An 11,311-nucleotide genomic window follows, 5' to 3' on the forward strand; every position below is an offset into this window, starting at 1 on the left:
GTGACAACATTTCGAAGAAGTTTTGCAGGGCTTGAAAATCTTGCGTATCCATTTTGGGGAGCTATATTTAGCGATGCCTCCTTGGAAGCCTGAATAGGCCTTACCGGTACCCTTATTCGACCAGTTCCAACAAAGGACGAAGTAAAAACTGGTAACTTTATATGCTGTGGGTGTGGATCTGGAAAAATGGATATCGTGGTCATAACTCGGAAGTTCTCACGAGTAAAAACCATCAAGAGATTGAATCTAGACTGCCTACCATTCATGCAGCCTTCAGCAATGGAAGGTGTATGGAGTGAGGTGGCAATGACCTGAGATTTCGGAGTGTTGCCATGCCAGCCATTTTGGTAATCGAGAGGCCTCATATAAATTAATGAAAAATCTAATTTTTAGATGTTATTTTATTGCTACTTAAATAATGTTAGTAAAGTGCTTCACCATCTGTTGCAAAAACGTACGCAGGCAGCCAGCACAAGCCTGAGTGCACCAAAAGGCATGCAAAAGGAACATTTTTGGTTAAATAAACAATTCATGCGTGTGTGTACAGAACACACCTTTTCTGTTTAGACATACTTTAATTTGGGGAACATTTATTGGACAGAAATGGCAAGACTTATAAAATGCATCTTGCTTTCCTCCTAAATTCACCAATAGAGGTGAGATAATTTAAAGTAAAAATTTCCTTTTTTAACGTGATTGATTATCGTAGCTATATAACCTGTCTCAAGGTGGTCAGCTTAACTAACGGGAATCAGTTCCACATGGATCGAATGATAACGGAGGCCAGGAAGAGCTGTACCACCTTTTACATAAAATTGTTTAAAAATATTTAATTTCGTAAATAAACTCATCGATAGCACTAGATGGTTGCAACAAAATCTATTGTGCTAGTCTACACCATTGAATGAGTGAAGAAGTGAATGAAACTTTCAAGGAGGACAGGTGATATGTCCATCCATCTAATGCATTGGAAGTGCATGTCCCATTAGCCGAAACTCTCTAAATTAAGCGCAGCAGACTTGACGGGCTAAAATCAGTTCCGCAGGGGTGTAAAAAGGAATCCCGTCGCCAAGACTTTGGCCAACAATCAAAGTAATGCAAGTGGGTTTAGGGGAAGATGGATGTGGTGGAGAGAGACGTATCAAGGATATAGCGTGTACACACAACCGCACGGATTGCACAAGTCCCGTCCTCTGACACCATGACGCCTGAAACGAGCTAGTCAGAATACTACACCAATTTCTTTAGTCACCAGCTACTTGGAAATATTTTATTCTTTGCTTGCCAAAAGCTTGTGTCAAGTATGTTTTAGAAACAATAACATTGTGCTATAAGGTCACCTTTGATGTCCAAAAAAGTAAAAGTGACGTTTCATTTATTTGTTTCGGAATGAATTTGTGGTGTACATACAGAATAGTGTCAAAAAGAAAATCCTTGCACATGTATTCTCCTAAAATCTACATTTGATTAAATACCTCTGTTGAAAGGGTTTTTGGTGATTTTAGTTTTCACAACTGAAAAAAATTCTACAAGGTTATAAATCTTATTTTATCTATGTTTGTTTTCGTGTTTAGAAAAGAAATCTAATTGTTTTTTTATCAATGCAAGAAGCATGTTTTACTCTATCACTCTTTGTGGTCAAACAGTAGCGCCAGCTATAAACTTGTTTACACAGTTTGGAACCTCGAGATCTTCTTGGTTCAATGCTGACAAACTTCTTCCGTGTCTTTAAATCCTAATGGCCAAAATATATTCAAATCCGGATAATAATGTTCATTGCTCTTGTTAGGATGCGTGCTCGTCTTCTGTGCCTAGTACACGCCGATTTCTTCACGAGTTTTCCGAGTCCCGCTTCACTCTTGACGTTCTTAGCAGAACGCTTTAGTGAGCCTTCGATTTTTAGCTCGTATGTAACGACTTCATGCGGCGAAATTAGCGTCTTAGAAACCTGGACTCGATAAAATATCGTTAAAAATTGAGCTAATCTTTAAGTACTAGCGGCGTTTCCAATCTCCAGTCAATCTCCTTTTAACGCGCTTACCAAAAAATACATGCGACTTCCGACGTAGCTCCATGTTTGTATGCACGCATTATAAACCACTCATCCTCCACTCTTTTGACTCCCTACTCCCTCATTTGGCGCTTTACTGATTTAAACCTGTTACCAAATCCACAGGCGATCCACGTCAGCTCTAGAATTGCCTAATAAGCTCTCTTTTACATTCCGATGTATTCCAGCTCTTTGATTTTGTGGATTTGTGATGTTAAAAGCTGTCGTTGAGTGATTGCGGTGAGCGGAGATGCAAAACTCGTCTGCATGCACATTCACTGAAATAAATTGTGCAAGATATTTGCATTGACAGATACTAACAAGCTTTAAGCTAGCAGCATTCCTCTTCATTTCCTTCACCCTACTTTACGCATACCCTCCACCTGTGGAATTTCCTACTAACCAATTTAACTACCGCCGAGGACAAGCATCTATTCACCCGCAAACGCCTGCGCACACTTCCTTTTAGCGTGTGTGGTGGACTGCAACTTGAGGGGTTTATTAGGGGCCACCTCACGTAGTAACGATGGCTGAGGTACTTCCACCAGTTATGGGTACAGCAATGACCCATTTGGGAAATTACATCTTGTAAACAACGTTTATGTTCAAGACACTGAATGGCCTCTTGACGCAAATCTTTCCCACGAGTTTTGTACTTTACGAGGTGGGAAACAGGTTTGTTTATTGCACTTTCCGTATTTCCTCCGATTCTCGCCTAATTCCTGATTATCACGCCTTCATACGGGGAAGAGGAACAGACTAGAGGGCAAGAAAGTTGAGGCAGAAGAGAAAGTTTTTAGGGTTGGATTTTTCTCTTAACTTCGAAGTTTCCCCATTCATTACGTGCGAATTTAACCAGCCCTCACGAAACGTACCACCGATTTAAACAAGGGCATTACTTGAACAGCAAATACTGAAAGCATATACAATTTATAAGGGCTTGAAATACTCTTCTATACAAAGGGACATTTATTAGTAAGTAGGAATTGAAAAAAAATTTCTCCACAATTACGCGAGCATCTCATGCAGGCAGTCGAAGCATTCAAATGGAAGTTTCCCGAGCAACCGGAGGCTGTGCATTGCGCGGGCGTGCTTAAAAAAGAACATCGACAAAAGTGGGAGGAAGGAAGTCACAGATACATGCTTTTGGTTCCGATTCCGTGGGCGCTGCGCGACTTACCAGTAATTAGGTGCGGTGCGCATCACTGACGCCGCGGTCGGTTTGCGGTGGTGGTGGTGTTTGGCTGTGGGAGCTTTGGTGGGTATTTTTTGAATGTGAGTTAAAGAAAATACAGAATTTTAAGTCACTTACACATGCATTGGCAGCAAGCGAGATTGAGACAAGTGGAAGTGATAGGCTTCTATTTTCGATGTGGAGGCGATAAATATCATGCCATCTCCATATGTCGACGGATTCTAACGTGTGATTTTTAATTTTGAAAAAGGATTTAAGCAGATTTCTTATTGTTTTTTTTTATAGCAACGTCACTTTGCCTTTAAAGACGCATATTTAAGGAAGGGTTACTTTAACCAGAAATATTTTCGAAATTTGCCTGCATTCCATTTGTAGTTAGGCGCTGTAGTTCCTACAACTAGTGGGACTAACATAGTCAAAAAAATAAAATAAATTTTCAGCCGAAAATGTTTAGTTGTCCTTTAGTGTTTTATTTTACATTTTGCATTTGTTTCATAGTGCTAATTATTTCACCGCGGTATTCAAACCAGGCCAGATTAATGACTTTCGCAATTAGACAACTGATTAAAAATAAGAATGAAACTATTTCAATTTTTTGGAAAAGCGCCGTTTGACGTGATAACGAAAAATTTTTTTTCGACTAATTAAATTCACTTAAGTTGCGTACTGGTGAAATCTTGGTCTAAGTATGCATCTAAGATTAAATTCAAATAATTTTTATATGTAAACATCGTGCCCAAAAGCCTAGAAATGTACTCTTGGAGCAAAAATCTTATTTGTTTTAATGGTTCAAACACGACCAGCCTGTCTGCAGCGCGCTGTCCGACGCCTTAGTTTACAAATCCAAAGTGTTAAAAGACATTTGAAATGCGCTTGACATTTTTTAGCGAAAATTTGATTACGCAAATAATAACTTTATTAAATTTTAACTGTGTGCATTGTTAAACGAAAAAAAATGACGATAACACCTTGCATACGTGGGGAAGTGCATTCTAAGGCGGACAAACATTCGTCCAATCGGTCTTTTCCATTGTGGCATACGTGTCGCGGAGATTTTTTTTTCAGGATTTTTGCGGTCCAGTTTGTCGTCTACGTGCGTATTTTATTCCTCTAAGGAGTGTATTCCTTAATAAAGGAATTATTCAACAAGTCCCGCATTTACTGGAAAGTTATTACTTTCAAATGACTTTCACAATAACCTGGCTAAAAAGGTTGCCCGTCAAAAACTTGCTACATTACTACTGACGGACAATTAAGGCTACTGAGCGTCGTCCATGACAAGTGACACCGCTGCTATCCGAACTATTTGTCAAACTCTAAATTGAAGATTCTGCAGTTTGGCCAGCCTTTCAAGAGAGACGATTTCGTCTTATTGCGTAGATATAACAAATTTAGCCAAGGTCAAGGAATGTGGTGGCACAATCACCATCCTTTTATTGGCTCTGGCCTCGGTGAGCAGCCTAACCATCTCATGTTAAAAAAAGACTGATTTTTATATGAAGAGATGTTCCAAACTGCAAACGATAGGAAAAGTTTGGCACGAGCTGATTCCGGTTTAAAAACTCCTTGAGGTGTCCGTCTACCCAAGCTGGAGGCGAGTGAAGGAAAAGTAAGTGGCGGATATTAGCCCAATTCAGGAGTTTTGAAACGCTAAAACCGTCATTTAATGTGGCCATATATCGTTGTTTGGTCAAAAAGGTAGCACCTACTTCAACTTATTGCGTACTTGTCTTCTCTGTGTGAACATTCATGTCACACAGGTACCAACTCGCTGAAATTTGACTGTCACGTGCCAAAACCGCACTCGGCATGTTCCAATTTTCCAAACTTTTTGCATGCATGACTCATGCACCTCACCGTGACAACCACCACGTCTGTTGAAGGCTTCTGCCACCGCATTATTTGCAGCAGTTGCTAGACTGAGTGCTTCCGCATAACCCGAGAGGCAGGGTCGTGGACACGGCGTGAACGCATCACCGCCGAGCGCGGAGGGCCTCGCTACCACCGTCCTCGGACAGGGTACCACTAGGTTGACTGCAAATAGACGCCCCAGCATTTAAAAGGTCCACAATGCCTCACCTCAGTTGCTGAACAACTGTCGTTTCGGTGGAGAAAAGGAATCACGGCTATTCAAACGCATGACAAGTGACCATTGTCTAATCACACTTTCTACAGAAAGGCCATTTATCAGTGTTTCTTGGCTGACTTATATAATCTTTGCTTTAAAATTGCGGTAATTTGATCCACACTTACTTAATGCATTAACAGAGGTGAAAGCTGCGATTCGATTGGTGGATTTAAGTGCCGCGCTAGGTTTAATCGGTGTCACTCGTAAAAAATACTTGAAAAAAAATTGTGTATTTACCTTTTGGCTGGAATTGTGTAGAGGGAGATGAGTGTCTGCCGTTGGGAGTTGTCGAGTCATACACCTGGTAGGTGACATTTTCACGCGAAGGTTTGGCCGTCTGGGAATATCTCGGGCTTAAAAAACACCAATATGCGTTTTTGTTGTTTAATGCTTAAAAAACAAATAAAACCAATTATTTATCATGATTATTAACAATTTTAATGGCAAGGTTTTCCCACATTTTAGACCATTTTCTTTTAAAATGAGCAAATAGGCAAATTGGCGAGTAAGTACATTTAGACAAAAATTACCCATTTTGTGAATATGTTGGAAACGGGCTCGTAGAGTTTGGAAGTCTGGGGGATGGGCTGTACACCTGATTTTGGGCGCCACCAAATCGTCGAGAAAACATGTCGTCCCTCCTACTGCTCTCGTACGGGTTCTCGTGCTGCTGTTGTTGTGGTTGAAGGAGATGTTTCTTTGAAGAAAAAAACAATCAAAAGCTTAAGAAAATTTTTTGCTTTTTTAATTCTGAGAGTTAGCTCGCAACTTACCGTGCTCTCCAACTTATTGCCGCTGAAAGGCTTCGGTTGATATTGAAATATGCTTGAAGTTACCATGGTCGGATATCGTTGTTGTTGTTGATGAAGTGGCACTTGCTGCAGATTCTTTCGCCTTAAGGGCTTTGGTCGTTGTACATCGGAGACCTCATCATCCACACTATCTTCCACCGGGGAGGCAATAAATGCTCCATTGCTAACTCCCTGCATCGCCAAATTTACATCCGCTTGCCATTGAGCGATCTGTTGAACCTTCTTGGCCCACTCGTAATCCTCCTCGTTCTCCATGCGTCGTGATCTCGAGACAATGTTTTGAATGCGGGGCTTTGGAACAATTTTCTCCTCGGTGGTTGGTTGCAGATTACCAGGAATAGGCACTGTTATGGTAGTTGTAACAGCAGCACTGCGTCCATTCTTCGCGTCACTTCGTTCTGATTGGTTCCCACTCTGGTACACACACTTTTTTCCCAGTGTTGCAGCTGATCGGGTTGTTGAAACCTCCGTTTCCTCATTGCTTTGTTCCTCCGCATGGTCGTTTTCTTTCTTGTCAAGAAAAGGAAGAGCCGTTTCAGTGGGTGGACTGGAGATAATTTCACTGATCGATGTGGTTACCGAAGTGGCAGGAGGGGTAACAGCGCCGAACTTTTGACGCATTCTCGGAGGAGGAGAGATTTCTTTCGCAGGACGTACTTCAGTTTTGTCGTCTTGAAGTAGGACAGTTGCTTTTGGAGTGGTCTGGTGAATCACCTCGAGGACAACCTGTTCGGAAACAACGGGAGGAGAGTAGACACTTTCAAAGGAAGAACGACGATTGCCATCCAGGGAGTAGAGTTGGCGTTCAACGCGCTTTTCTGGTGTGGTATAGACTAATATTTTACATGGGTCCTCTTCTGCCAGAACACCATCTTCTTCCGCCTCTAGACTGGAATTCAAGCTCCACTGATTTTCATTAAGCCCACTTAGAGAAGGAGGAGCGAGAAGGTTACTATTTGTGGGATTATTGTTGACGGCAGATCCGTAATCACCGAAATCTGCAGGAGAGATGCCAATGCCAGACTCTGGTCCAATGTCCCGAAGACACCGTTCTAGATTATTGACCGCTTTTCTCGTCGAATCAGAAGGCGAGACTTCGACTAGGAGAGACGGTGTAGAGGTAGACTTTGCTTGGAGGTAGAGCGTATTCAGCCCGGCACTAGTAATGTTTGTGGCGTCACTTCGCATGGACTCGAACCCGATGTCGTCAGTAGCGGCCAGAACTTGGGGAAAATTGGTGTTGATCATGCGGTCGAACTCACTGGGTGAGAGGGATGTATCGGAGCGACAGGAACTCTGTCGACTCACCACTAGATGGGGAACATTTGAGGTCTTTTCATTGACGACTTTACGTTCCTTAAAAATTATTAATCAACACTTGTACATTGCAATTTAAGCCTAATCGCCACCTAATTACACTAGTGCAAAGCATGTTAGATTCATATGGTAAATTACACGTGATTTCGTTTGTTTTATGGTGGTATAATAAATAACTGATAGCCTCGTTGGTTTAGACTTCATAAAAATTTATATCAAAAATAAAGTACTTCACAGCAATCAACTATGGTTTGGATACATAAGCAGCAAGTCTAAAAAAATTATCAAAGGTCGTATTTTGTTTGAATCAATTGCATAAACAATGCACATTTTTGAGGACAGTCCGCCAAGCCGGGCTATATTCTGGACAAGTAAATGCAATTCTTCTAGCAAATGTTATTATAAACAAAATAAAGAAATTTTAGACAACAATCAAAATAGTAAAAAAAAGCTCTTAAAACAACCGCTGAACAAAAATTTGGTGAAAATGTGGAAGTTCAGTATGATAGCTAAAATCTCAGGGAATAAAGAACGTCATGCCTTCAATGTCAAAGTAAAGGCCTTACTATCACAACTAATTTGCTTCACAATTTTAGGTAAATTCATGTTTTTAAAGTGCAACACGAAGTACATGCTGCACTAATTAGTAGCAATTTTACCCCCATTGTGATTGTTTCCTGAAACCCTTGTCAAAATGTTCTCACTGATTCAAACAATATCAAATAAAATTGAGTACATTTTCTCATTTCTTTTGAGAAGAGTACTATAATTGACGAAGCTGAGGGGACTTCTACTTCACCACGTCTTCACTTGTCGAGTGAATACTTCTATCTGGCACACCACTTAACCTGATAACTTTTCGACTGCATGTTCGTATAACAATTGCATCACAGAGGAAGGGCATTTCTCTCCTTAGTCGATGTGGCAACAGTGTTCTCCAGAAAAATCGTGCAATGAATGTAGGCCAATTCCAACCCTTACAACATCTAGAGGCTGAGAAGAGGTAACCTTCAAAACGTCAACTAACACTAATGGAAAATTTAAACCCGAGTGGTGGATCAATCTCTGTCCCTTGACTTGACAACTCTTTGTTTACTCAAGATAAACAGTGGGCCAGGTTACCAATAGCACCTGATGCTGAAAAGTTGGCACTTGGACAGGTTAGTTATCATTGTTTGGGAAGAAAGAAAGGTTACATTGCAGCAATATTTCTTCTTGAAAGGTAAGGAAGGAAAACAAGAAGGCATAAAAACCGCGGTTTAAAAGTAAGCAAGAAAATGACAGATTGGGAGAAAAATGAGTCATTCCTACTTATTAACAAGACCATTAAACGGAGAAAGACTATTAGCAATGACCTCAGGTTATTGACGTTGTTTACGACAGATTTAATGGCAGTGTAAGGTTTTTTGCGCAGTGAAACAGGAAACATCTGCTTTTTTTCCTTCTAGGAAATGCTGGATGCTTAAAGAAGCTACGCTGTAAAAATAGGCATCAATAGGTAAATGCTAAGAATCCCTTAATGGTGTCATGGCTAAATGCCATCGAAACGATTATCACAAAGGCTTATATTTATTCACTGCTTATACGAGGCAATAAACTGGTAATATTTCTTTTCCTTCCCTTAATTATGGGAACATTAAAAAAGCACTTGCAATCGAAAAGCGTTTGCTTGGATGCAAGCTCTTCAATTCCCTTTTTCTCTTTTGCATTCCATCACCATCTTACTTTCGTCCATCGCGCATTTTCAAGTATTTGACGGTCGATTAAAAAATTCAAAAAAAAAGAAAAATATGACACCTCTTGTCTTACCAACTCCTAACAAATGATTTCCTGTGATATGTGTGCTTAGCAGAAAGGAAGCCAAATAGCAAACGTCACTAATAAAGGTGTGTCGATGGTGCAAACCTATCACGCACTACTGGCTTTAATACCATCCCAAAAAAAGCAATAATTTCAAAGCGTGTTGCTTAAAACATGATCTGAATTCAAATTTATCAAGGATATGTGGAACAATCAAGATAATGGATAAAAAAATGCACATTAGTTTCAACCAATCGGTCAAGGCAAAGGTGGGGAGGGGGTGAGGGAGATAATTTCATGGTTGTACGCAAATTTTTCGAGCACCAAAATAATTTCTAATAAGCAAAAACTAGAAAATTGGCATGAAAACATACGAAAATTTTTAACTCATTAAGGAAAAAAACATTTTTTCCCCAAAACTGTCTTTACAGGTTTGTGGGGAGAAAAAAAGTGAGGTGTAATTTGTTCATCAAATTCGACCGCGAAAATTTTGCTACAATTGCCTTAAATGACTGTAAAGGAGGAAGGATGCTCACCGAAACTTCAAACGAGAGCTGAAGTAATGCTAGCTAAGAAGACGGAAGATGGCGCAAACTTGCGCTCAAAGTGAATCAATCAAACCAATACAATTAGCCCTTCATTCTGATTGGCTACTGCCGCGTCATTGCCAGACTCATGCTCTCCCCCTCCCCTTTTCTGGTTGGCTGGATGCGTAAGCTAATCACATTTCTGGAGGAAAGTGAATTTACTCTTCCCATTTAAGGATTCCTTCACTCCACTTGAATGCAGAAGCGGAGATAACTTACAGTTTACTAGAAAGAACCTTGAGCCTTTAATATTGTCTCATCCGTAAAGCCTGAAGGCAACCTTTGCAGCTGCTTGAAAGTGCATCCACCAGTCGCAAAAAGCAAAAAGTCGGGTGTTTTTCCAGTCTTCATTTTTTTAAAAACAAACTTTGCATCACATTTTTTTGCCTAATTTATGCAACTTTTCGACGCAAGAAAGAGAAGAGGTGCCGATGCACAGGTCCTACGTAAATACGAGAATGTATGTATGCGAACAAGAAGACAGCAGAAGGACCGTGATGAGTCACGCTGAACCGAACAGTGTGTGTGTGTGCGTGTGGATTTTGGATCTGCGCATCCTATTGATCCACACCGATTGGTGGAGGGGAGGGGCGGGGGATAAGGGCGAAGTTATGACTGCTTCCAGCCAATAGGGGAAGGAGGCCACATTGTGGTCTACTTTCGCTATTTACTTATTCATTAATTGCCTTCTTTTTGTTTTCTTTAAGTAAATCGTAATGACGTTTTTGCCAAGCATGTTTCGCAGACTTTTGAAATATTTTCTTATTCAGGTGAAGAATGCAAGCGGCGGAGGGGTAGGCTTGACAAGAATGACCAACTGTCTTTACGAAGGCAGTGAAAATTAAAACCCAGCTCCTGTGGAATGGATAATAAATGAAGGCGTAATTCACCCAAAAGACATCTTTGTCACGGTTTAAAGGAATCTGAACGTTTAGTGGATGTGGAAAGCTCTTTTCCACAGCAAAAGACCTAAATAAGGGGTTTGGCTGTCATTTTGATGGTATCAAAACACCTGCCACTCCAACTCTTCCTATCCGCAGAAATGACATCCTTGGAAATGTAAAGACCCAAAAAAAGTGCGTGTCATGTGACAGATAAAAGGCACGACCTTAAGGCATCAAGATTTGCTATGTGACAATAGAAAAGGTGCTGCATGCGGTAGCAGAGGCTTCCATTCGGTGGTGGATAAATCGGCCTAATCTCAGTGAAGAATCAATTCATAGCTGAGGCATGACGTTCAGGAGGACCCTTTGCTCCAGGTAGCGATGCCGAATAATGTGGCAATAGTGAGGTCAAGGACTCAAAGGACAGATGGCAAGACAATTCAAATGGAAGTAGCCTATGCTGAATTAATGCATAACTTATGTAGCCTGCTTTCTGCCCAGCTGACTTGTGGTAGGGGATAAGTTGCCTGTTCCATCA

General features: G+C 40.8%; 2 protein-coding genes across 2 annotated transcripts in view; one reads left to right on the forward strand and one right to left on the reverse strand. All coding sequences in view use genetic code 11, as the record gives it.

Moving 5' to 3' along the window:
• Positions 1–3,003: 3,003 nt before the first annotated feature.
• On the reverse strand, positions 3,004–7,433 carry EGR_04483 (hypothetical protein; the record flags this gene model as incomplete). The annotated part of the gene is made up of 6 exons (XM_024493732.1): positions 3,004–3,142; positions 3,231–3,303; positions 5,103–5,279; positions 5,611–5,726; positions 5,904–6,070; positions 6,147–7,433. The coding sequence occupies 6 exons, from the start codon at positions 7,431–7,433 to the stop codon at positions 3,004–3,006; spliced, it is 1,959 nt and encodes a 652-aa protein (XP_024351846.1).
• A 391-nt stretch (positions 7,434–7,824) lies between these two features.
• EGR_04484 (hypothetical protein) overlaps positions 7,825–11,311 on the forward strand; it is a gene marked incomplete at both ends in the record, with an annotated part of 9,785 nt that continues 6,298 nt past the window's right edge. Inside the window, 4 exons of the mRNA XM_024493733.1 lie at positions 7,825–8,098; positions 8,604–8,724; positions 9,698–9,816; positions 10,597–10,683. Coding sequence (XP_024351847.1) covers positions 7,825–8,098; positions 8,604–8,724; positions 9,698–9,816; positions 10,597–10,683 — 601 coding nt within the window. The remainder of the gene's footprint in view (positions 8,099–8,603; positions 8,725–9,697; positions 9,817–10,596; positions 10,684–11,311) is intronic.

This window comes from Echinococcus granulosus, assembly GCF_000524195.1.
Source record: "Echinococcus granulosus chromosome Unknown EG_S00028, whole genome shotgun sequence".
In the NCBI taxonomy this organism is placed as follows: Eukaryota; Metazoa; Platyhelminthes; class Cestoda; order Cyclophyllidea; family Taeniidae; genus Echinococcus; species Echinococcus granulosus.